We start from the raw sequence: 24,044 nt of genomic DNA on the forward strand, positions 1-24,044 counted from the left end.
CATTTCCTTTCACAAAGCCCGTAACAAGTGTGTGTCCGCCCTCAGGAGAGCCAGGAAACAATATCTCTCCGTTCTCAAGACCGAACTCTCTCATCTGTCTCCCTCTTCCAAATCCTGGTGGTGTCTGGTCAAATCTGTTTGTGGTGTTTGTTCCCCCTCCATCCCCATCCCTTACCTCAAACGGCTACACAGCTGACTCTGCACGTGAAAAAGCTGAATGCCTCAACTCTGTGTTTGCCTCTAAATCTTGTGTCCAAAACCCATCCCTCTCTGTACCCACCGTACCCAGTCGTACCCAGTCGTACCCAGCTGCTCCTGGACTCTGTGTCCTTTCCTCCTGACAAGGTGGAAAAGTTTCTGTCAACCCTCGACTCTGATTCTGCAACTGGACCTGACGGCATCAGCCCACGGGTCCTAAAATCCTGTTCTTCCGCTCTTTCACTCCCTCTCTCTGTTCTCTTCGCCCTCTCTTTTGCTCAAGGTCATCGGCCATCTGCTTGGAAATCAGCCAACATCACCGCTTTACACAAAAAATGTGCAAAAAACAGATCCTTGCAACTACAGACCAATCAGCCTTCTCCCAATTATCAGCAAAGTCGTGGAATCCATCATTGCTCCGGATATGAAATCTTTCCTCTTCTCCAATGCCTTGATCTCTGATCATCAATTTGGTTTCAGACCAGGTCACTCTACTCTGGACATGCTGCTTCTGCTGTCTCAACAATGGATGGAGGTCCTCAATGCCAAACAGGAAATTAGAGCTGTCTCCCTTGACATATCACGTGCCTTCGATACGGTCTGGCAACACGCTCTGCTCACCAAACTCTCCTCCTTTGGTATCCATGGAAATCTCCACGCATGGCTGGCGGACTTCCTCTCTAGTCGCAGTCAACGTGTGGCCCTGAATGGGTTTCTCTCATCTCCTCTTCCTATTCAGGCTGGAGTTCCCCAAGGCAGTGTTCTGGGCCCTGTGCTTTTTCTGGTCTTCATCAATGATCTCTCTGACTCTCTTGAAAATCCTCTCTATCTCTTTGCTGATGACTCCACTCTCTGCCGCTCCATTCCTCATCCCTCAGATCGGCAGTCTGCAGCCTCCTCACTCTCTGCAGACCTGGACAAAATCACAGACTGGGCAAACAAGTGGAACCTGTCTTTCAATCCTGACAAATCTCACACTCTTACGATGTCTCTCCGAAAAGACCGACTGGACAACCCTCCCATCCACTTTCTGAATAATCCTCTCCAAGAAGTTCTGTCACTCAAGCTTTTGGGTCTCACTATCTGCCATGATCTTTCCTGGGAAAACCACATTTCCAAGCTGGCCTCCAAAGCCAGTCGCCGACTGGGCATCCTCCATCGTGCGAAGTCCTTCCTTGGCACACCTGAGATCCTCACCACATACAAGGCTTTCATCTGCAGCTCAATGGAGTACTGCTCTCCCCTCTGGGCTGGTGCTCCTGCCTCACAACTAGCTCGTCTTCACGCTGTTGAAACCAAAGCGTTCAGAATCATTGGAATCTCCCGCGATGAAGCTAACTCCAAGGGCCTTTCACTCACTCACCGCAGGCAGGTTGGTGGTCTTTCCGTCTTCTACCGACTCCTCTCTGGCCTTGCCCCCTCAACTCTCTCTGGGCTCTGTCCCCCAAATATTCCTACAGGTCGCACAAGATCTGCCTGCAACCCTCTTATGGTTAAACTGCCAAAATCAAGACTCTCTGCTCACCTTCACTCCTTCATTTCTCTTTTCTCCCGCCTCTGGAACAAACTCCCTCACTCTCTTCAATCCCACTCCTCCCTCCCGGTCTTTAAAACAGCTGTTCACCACCATCTCTTATCTTCCCCCATCCAAAACCTTGATCTTTTTCACCCCTGCTAATTTCACCCCAAATCCACTTTTTTGAAATACCAACTTCTTTCCTGGAAGTCCTTGGTGTCCTTGTGTTTTATACTTCTCCCACCCCCTCCCCCTTCCCACGCCTCCTCCCCCCGAGCCCTCTCCCTCCCACACATCTCCCGATGTCCCTGCTCTCAAATGTTGTGTTTGTGTGCTTCCCCTTCTCTCCCCATCTTGTCTACCGCTCCCTCTTTTTATATATTTTATTTGTCTGTTTGATTTTTTTTTTGTGATAAATGTTAGCTCTTTCACGAGCCTCGATTCTTTATACAAAAAAAAAAAACAAAAAAAAAAAACTTCAAGCCTAAAATTGACTGCTGAACCAAGGTTACATCACCTCCAGTTTTTGGTATGTGGCGGTCCTTCCTCCAAGCGAAGAAGCGCAAAACGAGCCGCACTCAGAGACAGTCCTCGGATACCATCTCCCCACTCTTTTTCAGCACTGCATATTGTGTGGAGAAGTGAAACGCCTTTACATGACTCAAATACTTTATATATTAACTCACTGGAATTTGAAAACTATATCAAGAAATATGACAACAAATTAACCACATATCAGCTGTCTTAGGTTCAGTGACAATCCTTTGAATGAAGAGTTGTGGGAACAAGATATAGGCTATGAGCCAGACCCCCCAAATTGACCGGTCAGTACCATACAGATGGAGTAAGGCTCATTGTGATTTTTAGCAAGATATATGTCCCTAGATATGAAAAAAAAGTGATAGCAGTGTATAACTCTCGGCCATCTCTGTGTTATCACCCGAAATATTATTATACGCCCGCTTCGCTTTGCCAAAAAATGTGATATTTGCTAAAATTGGAATAAATATGTTTTTAAGGACCACAGAGTGCCAATAATTTGCATACTGGATGCCAACTAATATAGTAATAGAAATATAGAACATTTGTGGGGGTTATTTATCAAATTTTTGATACAATGACAAAAAATATGTTAAATTTAGTGAAAAAGTGGTCGAAATCGCTTCGAGTTCAGAATTCACATTGTACATTTTTGTCAATATTTCAAAAATGAAAACTCCCAGAGTAACATTTGACCCCTCAAAATCTTTGCAAGGAACCTTCAGTCAAGATGGTTGAACGGTTGGTTGAACGGTTAGGGGGTATGGTTGAACATATTTTGAACTTTGCCAAAATATGTGCCCCAAACAACCACCATATTACAAAGTAATGATATATTCCAATGCAGTGGTTCCTTGCGAAGATTTTGAGGGGTCAAATGTTACTCTGGGAGTTTTCATTTTTGAAATATTGACAAAAATGTACAATGTGAATTCTGAACTCGAAGCGATTTCGACCACTTTTTCACTAAATTTAACATATTTTTTGTCATATCAAAAATTTGATAAATAACCCCCACAAATGTTCTATATTTCTATTACTATATTAGTTGGCATCCAGTATGCAAATTATTGGCACTCTGTGGTCCTTAAAAACATATTTATTCCAATTTTAGCAAATATCACATTTTTTGGCGAAGCGAAGCGGGCGTATAATAATATTTCGGGTGATAACACAGAGATGGCCGAGAGTTATACACTGCTATCACCTTTTTTCATATCTAGGGACATATATCTTGCTAAAAATCACAATGAGCCTTACTCCATCTGTATGGTACCGACCAACCCCCTTGGCTCATAGCCTATACTAATATTTCGGGTGATAACACAGAGATGGCCGAGAGTTATACACTGCTATCACTTTTTTTTCATATCTAGGGACATTTATCTTGCTAAAAATCACAATGAGCCTTACTCCATCTGTATGGTACTGACCAACCGCCTTGGCTCATAGCCTAATACGATAACAAAACTTGCTGTGATAAAAGGTCAAAACATCACAACTTGGTCCTCAAAATTGATCCCGATACAACTAAAGGGCTGCAATCGAAGATCGCTGATGGTTCCGGTATAGGCAACTCATAATATTAGCCAATTGGTTGCACTTGAAATTCTGCCTCATAATGGAAACAAACCTTTTTTTCCCAAAAAGCGGGACACCACCAAGACTAAACACTTAATGCCTCCCTCCAGGAACCATAATTAGGTAATCCAAAAAATAAATAATTGAAAATTTTGGGAAAAAATATTTGACAATTAAATAATTGAAAATTGGGGGAGAAAAAGTACTGTAATTGAAAATTGGATATTTTAATATTTAAATAAAATATAAATAAAAAATGGAAAAATTGTTCAAGCAGGACACCACGGACACCAAGACGAAGTAAACACATAATATCTCCCGCAGGGAACCATAATTAAATAATGGGGGAAAATAAAGAATTAAAAAAATAATAATGTGGGGGGGGGGGGGGGAAAAAACAAAAAAAACAACAACATTAAATAATTGGAAAATTTTTATTTAAATAATTGAAAAATAAATATTAAAATTACAAAATAACTGAAAAATTAAATAATTATATATATATATTTTTTACATGATTGAAAATTGGAAAAATCAAATACAGTAAGTGAAAAATTAAATAAATAAATTGTTTTTGAAAATTGAAACATTAAATAATAAAAACGTAAAAAGTATTCTTCAAAAGCAGGACACCACGGACACCAAGACTAAACACTGAATGCCTCCCTCCTGGAACCATATTAAAAGATGCTTTAGGCCCTGTAAAGACTGTGTTAGACCTTATTCCACCTGAAAAAGGAGATTACAAGTACAAATACATTCAAAGTACACCAAATAATTTCTTAATCAATTGGCTAATAGCATACCTCAACCACCAGTGTTTCATCCAAAGCTGTAACTTTTTGAAAATTAATAAAATGTCATTAATCCCCAAAAATAAAATAATCAATTGATTAATCAATAAATAATTAATCGATTAAATGATTAATCAATAAATAATTAATCGATTAAATGATTAATCAATAAATCAAAAATAGCCTTTGTAGCCAAAGTGTCCAAATTTCAGCTTCCTAGCTCAAAAGGTGAATGAGATAATGCCCAGATGAAAAAGAAAATAAATAAGAACTTAATTAAAAAATTTAAAAAACCACCTTTAGAGGCCATTTTTCCCCGCAAGCAGGGGTTGGCCTTTTTCGGGAACCGTGGTTGTTGTCGTTTTTCGGTCCCCTTTTTTGAAGCAATGTTTTACGGCCGGATGCCCTTCCTGACGCCAACCCTTTTTGCCGCCTTTAACGACAAACAGGGAATTACCAGTGAACTGGTACTCAATTAGCCGACCTCGGAAGGATGACAGGCTGAGTCAACCCCCCTGGCGTTAATTCAGCGATCGACCGAGATTCGAACCCAGGATCCTAGGATCCTAAGCTGGCACCCTAGCCGCTAGCCCAACACCAGGGCTTACTTAATTGAACGATAATAATTAAGTAATTAATCGATTAATCAAAAAACAAAAAATACTGTTTTTGCCAAAGCACTTGCTCACTATTGTGCCGAAATTTCAGCTCCCTAGCTCAAAGGATGGCTGAGATATCGCCCAGACAAACAAACAAGAAAGAAAACAGACAAGAAAACAAACAAGAAACCGAAATGAAAACCGAGTACTCCCTTTCAGCGTGCATCATCGCCGGGCCCCCTTCGGCACCTTTACCGGTGCCCGGCGATGATGTCATGCAGCGCCTGTATATGGAATAAGAAAGGAGTGTACAACAACCAACGAGAGGCAGTCCTCCTATACAATCGCCAAAGTATTTTGCCAAACTGCACAGAGTGCTCATGGAATACAAATGTACTTGGACATTGTATGGAGGGCAGTGGGAATAAGACTTTGCTGGGCCAACAAAGAATGGTGCAAATCGAGAAACTTCTTGGCAATCATACTTCCAACATTTTCAACTGTTTCCGATTTAAAATCAAATCAAATATGTCGTTGGTGTTACAAAATTACAGTAGTTCGTACCCGCGGTACTCTATGTACTTGTAGATCATGCCGGCGATGAGCATGGCGACGATGGCATAATGCCAGGAGGAGATGAACATCAGGGCGAGGCAAATGACCATTCCCAGAAATGACAGAAACCTGGCAAGTGGAAAACCATGATAAACAAACAGATAAATAAATATATTCAGACTATATATTACTTTCCTATTTCCATCAAAAACATCTCCCGTTATTAGTGGTCCAGGACCTCAGGGTATCCTGACCGGAACAGCGATCACACCAGCATACTCTGCCCCAGCGACGTGCATCGAGGGCTCACCAATGGTAATACCGGAACCGTGGCCTCCAGTTGGGCGTGCGCAGAAGAGTTTGGACAGCGCAGGCCAGGTTCACAAATAGGTAACACATGAGGAAAAACCTGACGCAGAAGAACACGCAAAAGGGTTCAAACACACGAGTAACACCGTTTATGCACAACGGTTCACTCATCCTCGCGTCTCTCTTGCCTTCCCTTCGTAAAACATACTCGTGCCAAATTGACAGGAAGGTGCAGAGCAAGAATTCCAAACAACATAATTGCATCTTCATTCCATCCTCCCTAGTGCGCATTCCGAAAGCTAACCGTTAGCAAACCCGGACTCGCAGCTTTAGCGGTGCCGTACATAGACAGGATTGGAGCGACCATGTCGAGGGATGCGATGAGGATTCCCAGTTCTGCGATTCCTGCGGTAAGCAGCAAGGCCCACGTTGGTTCGCCATTGGCCTTGCCATGTCCAAATACCTGCAAGGTAGATTGTTGATTAGAAGGAGCCAGGAATGAACGAGGATTGAATATTTTAAAAAAGAAAGAAAAAAAACAATGCAAACAGTTTATCAGCATTTGTCCCTTTCTTTTTATTTAAAGAAAACCCAAGTACGTGGTTGTGATTTCGTGTTATCCAGTCAGCACTTAGTCGAGGCCAAATATAAAAATGACAAGGTCTAAAATCTTATCGAGTACGGAACTTTTCTACCCCCGCTAATTTCACCCCAATTCCACTTTTTTGAAATACCAACTTCTGTCCTGGAAGTCCTTGGTGTTTTATACTTCTCCCACCCCCCCCCCCCTCCCTTCCCACGCCTCCTCCCCCCAAGCCCTCTCCCTCCCACACATCTCCCTGCTCTCAAATGTTGTGTTTGTGTGCTTCCCCTTCTCTCCCCATCTTGTCTTCCGCTCCCTCTTTTTATATATTTTGTTTGTCTGGTTGATTTGTTTGTGAAGTAAATGTTAGCTCTTTAACGAGCCTCGATTCAGTATACAAAAAAAACAAAAAAAAAAACTACCATGTTTCTTCTGCCGTAAGGCCTGGAAGAGAAAGTCTGCAATACGAAGAGGATGGATGTGCAGACCTAGCTAGGCGTGGAGCAAAGCATCAAGTTGTGGCGTATACCAATCAATATCAAACACGTCAGCTGACATGGCCTTGCATCTCCATTTCTGAGTTTTGGTGAGTGTTTATTGCAGATGAAAACTCGATCACTTCTACACTTTGGGATCTCAACGGCCATGAGAATGAGACCCACACTAGTGGAGAAAAAAAAACAAGTCCTTGCCCACTCAACCAAAGGGCAATGGGCCTATGGGGTATATCACCACAAGGGATTACGATGGCCAAGTGGTATGCACACTCACCTCCAAGCTGTGTAGCCTGAGTTTGAATCCCGACCTTGCTATAAACTGTCATCCCCGTGTTTCATAGGCAAAGTCACTCATCAATGGGTGTGCCGACTGTGCCGTCCCTTGCATTGGCATTAAATTGGGTCTGCTGGCATTAGTAGGTGGGCATTGAAGATCCCATGGTGTTCTTCTCGAAGAGAAGGTTAGCTATTGCCAGCACCTTGAACTAATTACAAATTCCTGCCCTAACCAGCAGAGGGCATTGCATCAGCGGCATAGACGCGCTTTCAGCTAATGATGCTACCCAGAAGCCTTGCGCTGTATACGGAAGAAGAAGACCTCAACGGGATTATTTATGGAGAAAATAAAACGAGGCAAACACGTCCTTAAGACAAAGAACAGGTTAATGAACAGTAAAGTAAATGCTTAAATCTCTCATTGCTGAAATCACACAAATATTTATGCTTAAACGCAAGTGTCACAAGTATGCTTTAAGTCCCAGGTGAGGTAAGTATATATGGATGCCGCACCGATAAAAAAGGAATGATTCCATCCTTGGCGATTGCCTGTAGAAGCCGGGGTGCGCCAGTCAGACTCTGCAGTCCGGCACCGCAGGTTGAGAAAAAAGAACCAATCACAATGACCCAAGGAGATGGCCATGCCAGGGTTCCCACCACCAAGGTTCCGTTCACCACTTCACCAAACCTGATAACACAACACTCAACTTGGGCACAAAGGCACGAACAATGGTACTTCAGCGACAATCTTCAAGTTTGTACTTTTATTTTACCCAAACATGTCAGGCAATATTCACACTCCCATCCAGTTTACCCTGTTGTGCTGCCCCCCACTCCACAAAAATATTGATAGAGCTCGCAGAACATAAAGGGGAAGTCCATAAGCTACACACAAAAATGAGAGTGGGAGAGGAGGAAGTAAGAGACAATTTTAAAATGGAAGGAAGATAATAAGGGAGAAAAAAAAAAAGGTTGGGAAGCTCGAGAAGAGAAGCCTAAAAGGTTGGAAAAAGAGGAATAAGGCATATACAGGAATATACAAGAAAGGAAGGCAGGATCAGCAATTACATCATTATATTCTTCTTCTTTCGTATGCAACAGGTTGCCACAGTTTGCAATAAATTGCTGGGGTTGAGGCTGACTGTGCCTTTGATGCAGTGCCCCTGTAGATTAGAGCAGGAATTTGTAACTTGTTCTGGGTGCTGGCGATACCTCGCCCACACTCCGTGGAGATACCGCGGGATCTTCAATGTCCGTATACTAATGCTAACAGATAGGGGACACTCGGCTCAACATCCATCACATGGAAGGCACACACATTGATGCCGTGCCCTGTCTGCAAAACACTTGGAGAGCAGCCTACAGCTGGGTTGGGATTCAAACCAATTCAGAGGTGAGTGTGGGTAGCTCAAGGCTATCCTGCCAGTTCTGCCATTTTAATACGCAGACATCTCCCCAAAAAACGCTTCGTTAGGTTCCAAAATCATCATTAGTGATTGCAGTTATAAACACCTGCATCGTGGAATACACAATCGGCCAAATCAGATTTAGCAAGAATAAAAATACTGTTCATAGAACTCCATATATAGTGGACATTTAAAAGTATAATTTGAAAAAGTTCAAACGTACTTGTCTCTCAAGACGGCGTTCTCTATGCAGCTCCCAAAAAGGATGACGCAACTGAGGTCTGTATGATGTGATTAAGGTTACAGAAGGAATATGCACGGAAACCCAAACCCAGGCGAAGGCCACTCAGTTCATCTTGCCTGCACCATATCCACACCTCAAACTCGATCTAAACAAGGTAACATAAGGGATAATGTGAGAAAGGAGGGGGTGACAGGTAGAAGGAGTAAGGTAGGGAGCTATGGAGGAGATGGTAGAAATAGGGAAGTGTTGAGGGAATGATGGGTGGGGATCGGAAGTGAGGGTTGAAAGGCATGTTCCATGTAACTCTTCCATTTTAAACTCTAAAGCTATGCCCCCATGTCCTCTCATCTACTTCATCCCTATCATTCGTTACCTTAAACATTTTAATCAATCAGATATCTTTGTAATCGCCTCCAAGTAGTTCAATGATTAAGGAAATTTTGAAATAGCAAGACATGCAGAATTGCTTGTTGGCTGCATGCACGAAACTCATGTGGAATTATAAACCACAGACGGCACAAAGACCAACAGTCATCAACACCGAGGGCGACCACTGAGGCTGAGGATACAGATGAAAGACGTGGTAATGATAGCAAGAATTGTGCCCACTGGGATCGACTTTTGGGCGTCCTTCAGGTCCCCAGAGCGATTGGAACCAGCCATTATGCCTGAGAGGAAACATCATCCACCTGCTGATCAAACACCCGAAAGGCGAATTGAGCAGTACTTGAACGTGCTGGCACGGATATGTGTGCAATGTGGGAAGGGGTGAGGGGAGAGGGCAGGGTGTTTGTAACCAACTGGCTGACATTCCATCTCCTTGGGGGTTTAATGTTGAAATGAGAAGTGCTTCAGCTTAGATAAGTGTACCCCTGGGTATACCCATTCTCTACGGATCTTGGGATACACCTATCCCGGGTTAAGAATGATCACATTCCAAAGCAGGCCAACCCTCAGCCATTTGAAAAAAATTCAAAACTATATAAAATGTACATTCAATAAAGTTATATGGGAAATGTTTTTCCCCACAGATTTAAAAACGTCATAAATAACTCAATATATATATTAGGAAGCAGGACTTAAAGAACAAACAAAAAACATCCTTGATTTAAGAGTTTAATAAACCCAAAGAAAAACACATGGACGGAGGGGAAAACCATAGTCCCCCTTTCACTCCGCGGTGCGACGGGGGGACAACTAGGAAGCATCTGAAAATGCAAAGCCTGACCCTGCGTTCGCTTTGTATTCAGACTTCTTCTGCCATATGCTAAACACGACAAAAACAGCAAAAAAAATAAATGGATGATTTTAGGCGATCTTGACCTTTTGTTCGAAAAACAAACAAACAAACAAAAAACAAACCGCTTCTAGCTTTTGATTGGTGAACCAAATCAGTGACCAAATGTGGAAATTCTTAAAATTCCAGGTCAATCAAATGAAAATTGACAATTTTATGCAATCTTGACCTTTTGTTCAAAAAAAAAAGAAAAAAAAAAAAGACAATCAGTGTAATGAAATTGTGTCTAAGTTGAACCCAGGTGTTATGCTCTCTCCAACCACTGAGAGGCGTCTATAAGACTTCGGACGAACATCGCTCCGGATCATTCCTGTGACATATAATCTGTGTGACAGCGTATACTCGAATGGTGCGTATATCTAGATGTTCCAGGCTGGCTTGCATTGATTGATAATTGCTGGACTCCTCCATGATTATGTAATCCTGATATATGGCTTGATTATATCTTACAGGTTCAGCGAGTTATTCAGCGAGTTATCAGTTATCAGCGGTTAGCAGCGAGTTCCCAGGAAAGCCTGGCGCTGGATCACTTTATCCAGGCTCTTCCGGATCTGGAGCTCCGACAACAGCTCGCCATGTGGCGCCCGCAGACCATGAGCCAGGTGGCCGACGCTGCAGCCCGTTGGGAGGCAGCGAGGCCCCTGGCCCAGGGAGGCGAGCGCCACGCAGTGGCGGTGCGTCAGGTAGGGCCCGTGATGGGTGGCGGCCCCCCTGGGGGGCCCGCCCCCAAAGGGGGCCCTGACCTGGAGAGCATGGTCCGGAGGCTGGTGGACCGGCGCCTGGCGGGACCTGGACCATGGTAGGCGGCCCCGGCGGTGGCACCCGGTGGGCCACGACAACGTACGCCAATTCGGACATTCAGGGGGGGCAATTTGGAATACCGGAGGCAAGCACCTTACCAGGTGAGGTGCTATAATTGTGCTCGGCTGGGTCACCGTGCGTGGGAGTGCTGAGCTCCGCGCCGGGACGCTCCCCACCAGCCGATGCCCTCAACTCCGCCCGTATCGATCGGCCTAGCCTACCTCAGACACCCCCCCCCCCCCCCCCCCCCCCCGCCAGAGCCCGGGAAACTAGAACGTGCCGAGCATGCAGGGCGGTGTTCGGCAGTAGGGGATGGAGAAAAGCCCTCAATGACGCGACAGGTCATTCATTGTGGCCAAATTGGAACAGGTAGCCTCACAATTCGATGCAAAATTGCCGGCGTGGGGGTAGACGCCGTAGTGGTCACAGGAGCGAGCGCCACGATCATCAGCCCTGTGATCCTTAATTCGAGTGCAGACGGCTGGGGTAAAATCCAGCGTCTGGAAAATCATAGTTTGCAGCTGGCTACCGGGGTAACGGCTCTGATCATAGGGCGTGGTTTTGTGACCCTTAACCCGAAATAGCCCGGGCTATTTTGAAACTGCATAGCCCGGGGGGGGGGGGGGGCTAATTTGCCCCCCCCTCAGATTTCGGGCATTTATCGACTGATTGTGACCAAACTTGGCGTGTCTGTGTCCCATCATGTATTTTACAAGAATGCATAGTCAAATTTATGATATCTATTGTTATTCTTAATTTGTCTAATTAATGATGCAAATATGCAAATTTTTCAAGGAATTGTCTGCATGTCTGCCATTTTCAAGGAATTGTCTGCCGCTCCCCTTAAAACAGCTGTTCACCACCATCTCTTATCTTCCCCCATCCAAAACCTTTATCTTTTCTACCCCCGCTAATTCACCCCAGATCCACCTTGTTTGAAATTCCAACTTCTTTCCTGGAAGTCCTGGCAGTGTCCATATGTTTTATACCTCTCCCACCGCCCCCTTCCCATGCCCCCCCCCCCCAAAGCCCTCGCCCTCTCTCAGATCTCTCGATGTCTCCATGTCTCTCGGTCCCTGCTCTCAAATGTTGTGTTTGTGTCCTTCCCCCTCTCTCCCCATCTTGTCTACCGCTCCCGATGTTATATGTTTTATGTGTCGGTTTGTCTTTCTGTGTGATTAATGTTCGCTCTTTCACGAGCCTCGATCTTGTATACAAAAAAAAAAAAAAAAAAAAAAAAAAAAAGGTGTTGCCAGAGATCGAATTTGAATTAAACCTACCATTAGGACAATGTTGTGGATTTGACTTTTTACAACACTTAATTCAAATTCGTCTCGTCGTCCCGAGCGAGTACGAGACCTGAACGAGTACGACATGGCTCATAAGATGATCCAAGTGCCTGTCTTCGGAGCAGATCCCCAGGCGACGGACGTGGCCGCCCAGCTGACACATTCGCTGAAAATCTTGAATAATCAGTTCAATGCTCAGGAGGCCGTCACCAATGAAACCAAACTCGCTGTGCTGTAACCTAAGGTGCACCATGCCGTGTCCATGGCCATTGAACAATGTGAGACGTTCGATGATGCTGTGGCTGAGCTGAAGCGTATCTACATAAAAAGACGAAGCGTAGTCTATTCCCGACATTTGTTTGCGACTCGTCGACAACAGCCCACGGAGACCTTAGATCAATTTGCTCAAGACCTCCGATGCCTACTGAAGGAAAGTACCCCTGTTGTACGCACCCATGAACAAGTCTGCGATGACCTTGTCCGCGATGCTTTCGTCTCAGGACTAAGGTCACCGGTCATCAGACAAAGACTACTTGAAGCATCCGAATTGACACTAGCCGAAGCACTTCGGTTATCTCACGTGTACACCGAAGCACGGGAACAATCCGACGCGTATGAACGCCCATACATCACAGCGGGGACATCTCGACAGACCCGAACGGAGAGAGCTACCGCCGAGATCGTGGATGCCGCCTCGGCACCTCCGCCGGAATAGGAGACCACGAATACTCTCGAGGATCCCGATCCGGGCTTGACGGTCGCTGCTGCAGCAGGACCCAAGTCAGGAAGTAACGCTACGTGCTATTTCTGCGGGAATCAGAATCATCCCAGGTCTGTTTGCCCAGCTAAGGATGCGAAGTGTCATTTGTGCACAAAGACGGGACATTTTGCAAAAGTTTGCCGAGCTGTGCTCGGCAAGCGAGCTCGCTCGATGATAAATGTGCTTATCTCCAAGCCCGCGGTACGAACGGCGCACAGCGCGCCTCGCCCGACTTTGATGGGGATCGCCCCTCTCCGTGGGCCCCGAGCTGAGAGCTCGACCTTGATGAGACTCGCCGCGCCGATTAAACAAGTGTCGCAATCACTTCAGTAAGCGGCGCTACCGTCCTTGACTGGCATTCTTCCGACACCCTGCCAACTTCCGGGATCAGCCACCCGATCGGTGAATGCTGGCTTCGAAACTCCGCGCGTGGCACGAGCGCCCTCCAGAGGCGGCACGAACGATCTACAAGCTACTTCAACGGCAAGAAAGACATTAGCTGGCGTTGGATCCACTCGTGAGGCCCGAGCGCCTACCCTCGACGACTCGATAACTACAGGGCCACCGGGCCTGTCTCGTGCTATAATCCCACTCATGATTGAGGGAATTTTTGCTAATGCTTTCATCGACACGGGATCCACGGATAGTAATGTGGATCTTCGGCTTGTGCAGAAACATGGATGGCCGATTCTTGGGACAAGACGCAGAATCTTTATGGCCTCTCAGGGGCTATGGCTTAGCACAAAAGGGGAATGTCGACTGAAGCTTGTGATTAAGGGTCGAATGTTTCCGGATGTGCATTTAATGGTCTCACCAGCATTATGTGCAGAAGTTTTGCTCGGACATGATTTTCTCAAGCGACATGGACGTTTGGAAATGGAATTTGGTGGTACTGATACTCTTGCTGTGTGTGCTCTTGCAGGGATGGAAATTGAGCCATTGTCGCTGTTCCCCAATATGACCACGGACTGTACACCTGTCGCGGTTAAATCGCGACGCTACTCACGAGCTGACGTGCAATTCATTGTGGAAGAAACGGCACAGCTACTAAAGGAAGGTATCATAGAACCTAGTCGGTCGCCATGGCGGGCCCAAGTTCTGGTAGTACGAAGCGAATCGCATCGCAAACGCATGGTAATCGACTATTCGCAGATGATTAATCGGTTTACCCAGCTGGACGCCTATCCACTCCCGGGAATGGACTCCCTGGTTCGACAGGTGGCACAGTATTCAGTCGATAGCACTCTCGATCTACGCAGTGCGTATCATCAGATCCCCATCTCTGAGGCAGATCGCATCTATACCGCGTTTGAATCAGGTCAGAGGTTATACCAGTTCACCCGGCTACCTTTCGGGGTCACGAACGAGGTCGCGTGTTTTCAGAGGGCTATGGACGACCTCATCGCTAAGGAGAACTTGACCGATGTCTTCGTTTATCTGGATAATCTCACGGTTTGCGGGTATGACCAGGAACATCATGATGCTAATCTGAAGCGCTTCCTCGAGGTCGCGCAGAGGTATCGCTTGACTATGAATGAGGCTAAATGTCGCTACTCTGCTCGCACGATAGATCTCCTGGGGTACACCGTGACCCACGGCTCTGTCGCTCCGGATAAGGAGCGTCTGCGACCCTTGCTCGACATGGCCCCGCCCTGCGATCGTGCTTCGTTGAAGCGTGCTCTCGGGCTGTTCGCTCATTATTCCAAGTGGGTACAAAATTTCTCCGCAAAGCTCCGCCCACTTGTGGACTGCGAAGCGTTCTCCATGAGCCTTGCTGCCAAGGTCGCTTTTCATAGCCTTAAGTCCGACATCGCTGGCGCCGCTGTGGCGACGATTGACGAAAATAAATCCTTTGTTTTGGAAAGCGATGCGTCGGATCATACGATAGCTGCAACTCTCTCTCAAGGGGGCGCCCTGTGGCCTTCTTTTCACGAACTCTCTCCTCCGCTGAGCAGAGACATTCGTCTGTCGAAAAGGAGGCGTATGCCATCGTCGAGTTGATCAGGCGTTGGCGTCCCTATTTGCTCTGACGATGCTTCCATATTATCACGGACCAACAGAGCGTTGCTTTTATGTACGACACCCAGCATGCTCAACGCATTAAGAATGAGAAAATCACTCGCTGGCGGATTGAGCTCGCCAATTTCTGCTACACAATCAAATATCGCCCTGGGAGGGATAACCTGGTTGCCGACGCTTTATCGCGGCCGGCGACATGTGGGAGCCTCACATCTTTTGAGGACCTGCGCGTTTTGCATGACACCTTGTGCCATCCCGGGGTGACGCGTTTCGCTAATTTTGTGCGCAGTCGTAACTTGCCCTACTCGGTTGAGGATATTCGTCAGATCTGTTGCACTTGCTCTGTATGTGCTGAACTCAAACCGTGTTTCTACAACCCTCCTATGGGAACGCTGGTCCGAGCTACTAGGCCAGGGGAGAGATTGGCGATGGATTTCAAAGGACCACTGCCGGCGTCACTGGCTTCGAGTAACTCTCGTTATCTACTCACGATCGTTGATGAGTTCTCGAGATTCCCTTTTGCTTTCCTGTGCGGAGATATGATAGCTGCTTCGTTTATCCGGTGCCTGCAGAACTTGTTTTCTATGTTTGGGAATCCGGCCTACGTGCATACCGATCGAGGCGCGGTGTTCCTGTCCCAGGAAGTGAGGAACTTCTTACTCCAGCATAATGTCGCTTCTAGCTATACCACTCCGTATATGCCGCAGGCGAATGGACAGGTCGAACGCTTCAATGATATTATATGGAGAGCCGTTACGCTGAGTCTTAAGTCCCTCGGCCGAGGCCTAGACAAATGGGCTTGGTCGCTACCCGTGGCACTGAACTCAATCAGGACTTTGTTGTGTACGGCTACCAATCAAACTCCCCATGAACGGCTGTTTCATCACCCAAGGAGTTCGGGTAGTACCCGATCTTTACCTAGTTGGCTTGCTGAGCCGTGACCGGCTTTCCTCAAACGTGCAGTTCGCATGAGTAAGTATGACCCACTAGTGGATAAGGTGCAGGTACTCCAAGCTAATCCTGAGCACGCTCGTGTGTTGATGTCCGATGGATGCGAGTCAACAGTCTCCGTACGCCACCTGGCCTCTTGCGGGGAAATTGACCAACCAGTTTACGAGTCCATGGACTCTCCCGTTGATCCGCCTGTGGAGTATCTGCCGGCCTCCTCACCGCTAAACGCTCCCCAACCTGTAGGCCCTGTGGTGCCACCTCCATCACCTGACTTAGGCGGCTACTCTGACGCAGGGAACTCCGGTCTTGGGGATGTAGTACCCGGTAGTTTCCGGACCCGTGCCGGTAGGGAGATTCGCCGCCCCGACCGCTATGGTTGGACCGACTGACATGGACGGACAACTGCTGCTCACTGCTATTATCCTGCTGCTATATGCTGCTAGCTTGATTCCTGCCTTAGCGGAAGTGTAGTTTTAACGGCGGGGAGAATGTAATGAAATTGTGTCTAAGTTGAACCCAGGTGTTATGCTCTCTCCAACCACTGAGAGGCGTCTACAAGAACTCGGACGAACATCGCTCCGGATCATTCCTGTGACATATAATCTGTGTGACAGCGTATACTCGAATGGTGCGTATATCTCGATGTTCCAGGCTGGCTTGCATTGATTGATAATTGCTTGACTCCTCCATGATTATGTAATCCTGATATATGGCTTGATTATATCTTACAGGTGTTGCCAGAGATCGAATTTGAATTAAACCTACCATTAGGACAATGTTGTGGATTTGACTTTTTACAACAATCAGCTTCTAGCTTTTGATTGGTGAACCAAATCAGTGACCCAATATGGAAATTCTTTTAAAATTTCAGGTCAGTTGGATACAAATTGACGATTTAATGTGATGCTGACCTTTGACCTTTTGGCCAAATTATTAATTGAGTTCGCCAGATTCTCATAATAAAGCTTTGTTGAAAATTTGACTTCGGAGCTCAAATAGTAAATTTAAATTTCAGGTCAATTGGATGAAAATTGATGATTTTAGGTTATGCTGCTGACCTTTGACTTTTTGGCCTAATGCCAAAATTCTAAATTTGCCTTCTCAATATTCTCATCCTAAAGCTTTGTTGATAATTTGATGACAATTGCTCAAATGGTAAAAAAAAAAGTTATGGCCCGGACAGACACAGACAGACAGGCACAGAGAAGTGATTGCAAAACCCTGTCTGTCTCCGCAGTGCAGGGACAAGCTAAAGATGATTGGGTAAAATGATTAGGTGATTGGGTAAAATGACCTGTTTGCTAATTATACACCTGTTAGCTTAATTTCAGTTGTGGGGAAGGTGTTGGAAACGTTAATTAAGGAAGGGATAGGAAACCATTTTAATAATTTAATGCTCATTAAAGATAGTCAGCACGGATTTACCAAAGGGAGATCTTGTTTAACAAATCTATTGGAGTTCTATGAAGCAGTTTCTGATTAGGTGGATGAAGGAAGTGAAGTGGATGTAAATGTATCAATACTTTCAGAAGGATTTTGACAAGGTACCACATAGGTGGTTGCTAGCTAAGGTAGGGTTTATGGTATAGTTGGTAGAGTAGCTAACTTGATTGGAAACTGATTTAGTGATAGGAAGCAAAGAGCAGCTGTGAATGGGACGATGTCTTGCTGGGAGCATGTAAGTAGTGGGGTACCTCAAGGGTCAGTACTGAGACCATTATTATTCACAATTTAGATCAATGATTTGGACAGTGGCGTTAAGAGTCGGCTTTCCAAATTAGCAGATGACATTAAGCACGGAGGTAAGGTAGATAGCAGAGAGGGTGGAGGGACGGAGGGGGAGATGTGATCACATTCAAGAAAGTCTAAATACCTTAATAGATTGGGCAAAAGACAGGCAGATGCAGTTTAGCATAATCAAATGTAAAGTGTTGGGGATGGGTAGGGATAATTAAAAAAGGGATTGCATGATACAAGGGGCAATATTGGAGCGTGTCACACAGTTGAAGGATCTGGGGATGGTATTAGATATGGATGATGTTAAAGGGTGGGTCAGGTCAAAATGATGGCTAAAATGAATAAATACAGATGGAGATAGGAGGACATAGGAAAGGACAGAATAATTAAAGGAGCAAATTGGGGAAAATACTGAGGCGATAAAATAATTGAAAAAGGCCCAGAAATAAACAAAGGGAGATCGAACGGCAGTGAAAAAGGAGTGCAAGACATGACGAGGTGACAAAGAAGATAGAAGAGATGGGGCAAACAATAGAGACGAAAAAACAGATGGAAACAAGTATAGAGACCACTAAAGTGATGTTAGAAGGGGAACTCGCAGGAGCAAAGCGGGAGAAAACGCAAGGAAAAGGATCAAATTAATAAAGGAAAGAAGGAGCAAAAAGAGGCAGGGAAATGGGTAAAGGAAAATTAAGGAGGAGCTCATAGAATGTGTTGAAATGATGTGTAAAGATCGACATAGCATATTGCAGATACAGGTAGAGAGGAAGGTGAGGCTGTGTGAGTCGGAGCGAGTGCATGATGAGCTTGGAAAGAATAAAGAACACATGGTTTATTGGAGTGATGAGTCATGGAGTGTGTGCTGAGAGCGAATGTGCCGGAACATGTTGCGGGATCATGCAGAATGGAGTGCATGAGCGAACGAGAGTGTGTGGGTCATGCACCGACACAGATGGGAAGGTTAGCGACTAGTGTGACTGTGGGGTAAGTGAGCCCTATGCAAGTTGAAAATACAAAGGTGACACAAAACAAACTGTCTTTCTGAAGGGATATACACATCGGTGCCTCTGGAGAATAATAAAGAGACAAACGCTTTCACAAGGGTATGATCAGAAGAGCCAAAAGGAAGAGCGAAGAAGCAAGGCAAGCTGGAGGGCGATTTTGACATGACCAAATCTCACAAAGAATGACTGCCATTGGGGGAGACACGAGTAGAAGACACATTGAGAAGGGCAGCTGTATCACAAAAGGCCTTAGCTGCACTACATTATACTGTAGGTCGAGGACCGACTCCTAGCAGGATGGCATGATGGCAACTAAAAAGTCTCCACAGTGAAGAAAGAGAGAATGGGGATTGCACGACCCCAGAGAATGCCTGTCTGAAGAAAGTCTAATGGATGGAGTTGTCGAAACTGGGAGTATGGTCAACCACAGAGAGAGACTATTATCGAAAGAGACTCCGGGTCAGAAATAGGGGTTGTAGAGCTGGTGGGCAGCAAAAGAAATAGTTGCAGGAGGCAGTTGGAGACATTCCAGGGGGAGGGAGGGCTGTGGAGCTGAGGGGGGGAGGAGGAGAGTTGCGGAGGGTGGAGGGAAGGGGGAGGAAGCTGGAGTACTCCAAGGGGAGTTTGAGTGGTGGTTGTGGGGATGGGGTTGCGCTGGTGGTGGGGGTGCTGGAGACATTCTGGTGGTGGGGTGCTTCAGAGAAGGCGAGGGGAGGGGGGCTGGAGAAAGGGCGGGAGGGCTGAAGGAAAGGGCAGGAGGGCGGATGGAAAGCGTGGGAGGACTGAGGGAAAACGCAGGAGACAAAGGGCTGCGGGAGAGGACCGGGAGAGATGCGGGAGTGGGCCAGGAGGGCTGTGGGAGAGGGCCGGTAGGGCTGCGGGAGAGGGGCGGAAGGGCTGCAGGAGAGCGGAGATGGAACGTGATTCAGCCACATGTAGGCATTCATAACAACCTGGTCCACACATTTACAACCCAATTTCTAGAACACAAACATCACAGATTTGATGGAAAAGTGGATGATTACATTCCCATCAGAAAAAAGTGCCATATTGTTTACATGATGAACAAGATATGGACTGTCGTGTTGGCAAGGAATGACAGAAGACAAATATAAAGGGAAGCAAAAGCAGAAAGCGTGGGAGAGTGTATGGATAATATACATCAATAATGGAAATTAAATGCCGAAATCATCATGTACACAGTTAAAACTGTTGAGCCTGTCCTGAGAACTCACCCGTGACCGAAGGGAAGAAGATTCCAAACAGGACCATGAAAGATGTAGCCAGATCGGTGAAGATGTACGGATACTGACGCACGTTACTCGGCGGCACATCCACCACACCGATTCCTGCGCTTTCGATCATGTCACCCTTGGCCATGTATCTGCTCCAGGCATTACCTGCAGTGCGGATTTGACATTCCCAAATTACACAAACTCCTAATGTGTGTTTAATGTGATGTTTGCAACCATTTTCTCCACAAAAAGAAGAGATTGTTTTGCTTGCCTTCCATCTTTTTGTTCATTCTCTAGTTTCAACAATACACACCAAAAAGCCAAGCATCGACATTTGACTCTTATTCCAATTTTAAAACTGATCTGTAGTCTTCTTGAAACACCAAGGATAGAATGTTTAAAGTGATTGTCCTATATTCAGGATTTCAACTTTAGGTGAGAACAAGTCAGGAGACGACGATGGTTCACGAGCGAGCGGTATCCAATGACAAAGGACGGACTATAACCAAAACAGGCCCGGACAGGCCAGGCCAGGCCCGGAAATGTCAAAACGAAGGTTACTGACCTTGAAATGAGATAGAAAATAATGTATAATCAGTTATGAGGTTAGTTAGCTACACAATACCGAAAATTCGGTTAAATTCAGACAACTTTAAACTTTGACCTTTGTGACCTTCAAAGGTCAAAGGTTGAAGATTCTGAAATTTGTTGGAAAACTTGTATTTCATGATGTATGTGATAATATAAGACCATGTACGGCATTTCACCCTATCAGGAAGCGAACATTGTAATAAAACCATCAAAAATCGACCTTTCTAAATTTCGTGACCTTGTGACCTTGACCTTGGGGCGAAAATGAAAAATCGAGCTCCGTGGAGCTAGACACATGACATTGGCCTAACCAAATACTGAAACCCCTGTCAGATTCCACCAAACCCCTCGGAGAAGATGCAGCTTGAACTCGATTACCCCCTAAAAAGACATCTTTTTCGGGCGTCGCTCCGCCCACAACGGGCGCAAGACGCCCACTCTCGGCAGGGCACAACTAGATCATGATATCAACCTCCCACCCAAGTTTCATCAAGATCGGATGATATCATCGGGTAGTTATGCAGCGGACAGACAGACATATAGACACACACCCATGACGAATATAGTGGTCACTTGATAACTCGTGAACCAATTTTGATGACATTTGTAAAACACACGTGATACATTTTGTTTGCACAACTACATGAGTGTTGAAAACTACTTGTTTGCAATTAAACAGTTAAGTGGCTAGCATTTGGACTTCCTGAGAGTTTGCTTGCGTATCCATCTTTCCCCCTTCATCCTCCTCTACCCCTCATTCTTACACGCATCCCTAGTTTGTCAGTCTCCATCGATTTTGTCCCTCAGCCCTGCTCTTGGCATTTCCCACTCTTTCCGCTGTTCCTTTTGTTGCATCCTATCTCTCCCACGAACATCGCCTTTGTATAAAAGAAAACCGATTGTAATGGCAGAAACAAACCTGTGAAGGCCTTACTGAAGAGACCAGGGATCCCCTCGATCTCTGTGACGTTGTTCGATGCAAAGTAGTCGTCGCATGTGGCATTAAGGAATGGCGAGTCGCAGAAGATCTCCCACAGGCGTGTGGTCCTTGTCTGATTGGCATAGCTCACCGTTTTGGCACATACGGTGAAGGCATGCCGTGCCAGTGTGCGATTACCCAGCAGGCATATCCTGTCATGAAAGACCATTTGCAAAATTACATTTGAAACGAGGCAGTTGAAGAAAGGGAGGGGAGGGAGAGGAGAAAGGAAGTTGAAGATGAGCATCTACCGATTACATTATGGAAGTCAGGTGATGCATTTGGAAATCTGGAAATCATTAAGGCCCCCCCCCCCCCCCTTCCCTAAAATTCTTTCTTGAAGTATTTTAAATTAAATAATGTGTTTAGAGCCATACACTCTTAAAGGTAGAGAGCAACAAAAGAGCTGATATGCTTTGATGATGAGCTCTTTTCGCAGAAGACCACAAAACTGATGGAAGTCGAAGCAAAATTCTTCTTCAACCATGTATTTCCTGGTGGTCTACACAACATAAGTGGGTGCACGTGTAACCGAATGAGCCTTGTAAGGATGCACATGGGAAATCCATGGAGAAAGTAGCAAAGAACACCTGAAAATTGCAGCGGGTGCATGTGTAAACATGAGAAATGTTTAACTCTAGAAGCAGTATTGCAATTGTTACCCACGTACAAGAAATATGCTTCAACGTGAACTCACGGGAAGTGAGGTGGGGCGAAGGCCGACTTGACGACACCCACATAGATGGCGATGATGGAGAGGATGACGCACGTGAGGAAGAGCATGGCGAACTTATTGACATATTTCACACCCACAAAGACGACGATGGCCATGGCAGCGAGGAAGCAGGTCCCGTAGACACGCATGTTATTGAGTAGGGCTGCCATCTCATCTCCTGGTTCTGCTGCTTTAAAGATGGCTGCTGCAGGTGAGATGTACGCCTGATTTGAAAAAAGGGATGATATGATAAATATGAAGGATGATAGATGGGCTGTTAGGTACTTTGAGTCCAGAAAGTTCAGGCCTCCCATATATCCATGATAGCACTGGCATTTAAAGATGAAAACCAACCCATTATTGAACTGAACTTACCACAAGGATTTCTACAGCTCCGAGGATGTACATGGAGGAGGCAAACGTAGTTCCCAGGTAGAAACACAGACCCACAGCACCACCAAACTCAGGCCCAAGTGAGCGAGAGATCATGAAATATGAGCCGCCAGCTAATGGGAAGAGGGAAACACACAGAAGTCGGTTCATTGTATATGACATTAATTACAGAGAACAACCACGTACCTCCAGATTGTTTATATCCTTCATGGGAGTAAAGGAGTAAAGATCAATATTTGTTATTGAAACCATTATAACTAAGAAGGGATATTTGTACACCGAAAATACCCTCTGCATACCCTAATACGGTTAGTTTACTTTTTTTCAAGTGCTGAAACAACCTGCAGGCATGGTTCTTGCTTATCATGCCATATAACAAATGGAGCTTCGAACAAACTCTCGTCAGTCTTGGACCCACTGTCCGATTTCTGTCCACGTGACCTTCGGCTCTTTCATTTCATTCCCAACGGAACGTTATCGGGTCTCCCTTGACCATCCAACCCTTCGCTTCCCGTCACGTGCCCAGCATATTGCCCTTTTCGGTATGTGCTCATCCCCCATGAGTAGCACATGCCCAATCCAATTCCACAACCTAATTTCACATTTAGTAACCAGGATGGCAAGACAGTTGTCATTGCTGGTGCCGTCACAGCCCTGGATCATCTCGTTCAAGTTTGATTCTTGACAAAAATGAGTCAACTAGAAACTGTCCTTCTAATGCTTCTGAGACAATAACAGCCTCTTCAAGGACACCGTCTATCAGAAAAAGGGGAGGGCATTAAGCCAGCTGTCTTGTCTGCTACCGCTACAAGCAGGTAGATCATCCAAATTTCTATTTTACAATATAAACCTTACAATAGTATTCCAAAATAGTATACACAATGCATCTGTGGCCTGTCAAAATTCCAAATCCCTGCCTTCCGATTCTCTGAGCAAAGTTATATTGATGGCACCAGAAGACAAAGGGCGGGGAATTAGGGAACAAAATTAACAAGCAGGGCACAGGCTTCCATAGGAGACTTCCATGTGAACTTAAAGGAATTACAATAACATTGCAATGTCTCGAGCCAGCTATAAACTTTCACGCTGGTGTTTCACATTGTTTTCATAAGGCATCATTGTGTGCCATCCCTCAGATGAACATTAAACTGGGTGTCAAGTCTGATAGCATTAGT

The 24,044-nt window shown here is 45.6% G+C and overlaps 1 protein-coding gene across 7 annotated transcripts in view; it reads right to left on the reverse strand.

Moving 5' to 3' along the window:
* The window catches only part of LOC137434920 (solute carrier family 12 member 4), a 105,374-nt gene that overhangs the window by 18,891 nt on the left and 62,439 nt on the right, over positions 1-24,044 (reverse strand). For all 7 annotated transcript variants that reach the window (XM_068128145.2, XM_078784921.1, XM_078784922.1 and 4 more), the window contains 11 exons: positions 22,852-22,982; positions 22,459-22,700; positions 21,702-21,913; positions 20,192-20,356; positions 9,668-9,766; positions 9,078-9,135; positions 7,962-8,136; positions 6,437-6,555; positions 6,094-6,192; positions 5,793-5,912; positions 2,232-2,336 (listed from right to left, as the gene is read on the reverse strand). In XM_068128145.2, the coding sequence (XP_067984246.1) occupies positions 2,232-2,336; positions 5,793-5,912; positions 6,094-6,192; positions 6,437-6,555; positions 7,962-8,136; positions 9,078-9,135; positions 9,668-9,766; positions 20,192-20,356; positions 21,702-21,913; positions 22,459-22,700; positions 22,852-22,982 (1,525 nt within the window). The remainder of the gene's footprint in view (positions 1-2,231; positions 2,337-5,792; positions 5,913-6,093; positions 6,193-6,436; positions 6,556-7,961; positions 8,137-9,077; positions 9,136-9,667; positions 9,767-20,191; positions 20,357-21,701; positions 21,914-22,458; positions 22,701-22,851; positions 22,983-24,044) is intronic.

This window comes from Myxine glutinosa, chromosome 9 (genome assembly GCF_964187855.1).
Source record: "Myxine glutinosa chromosome 9, kmMyxGlut1.1, whole genome shotgun sequence".
Classification (NCBI taxonomy): Eukaryota; Metazoa; Chordata; class Myxini; order Myxiniformes; family Myxinidae; genus Myxine; species Myxine glutinosa.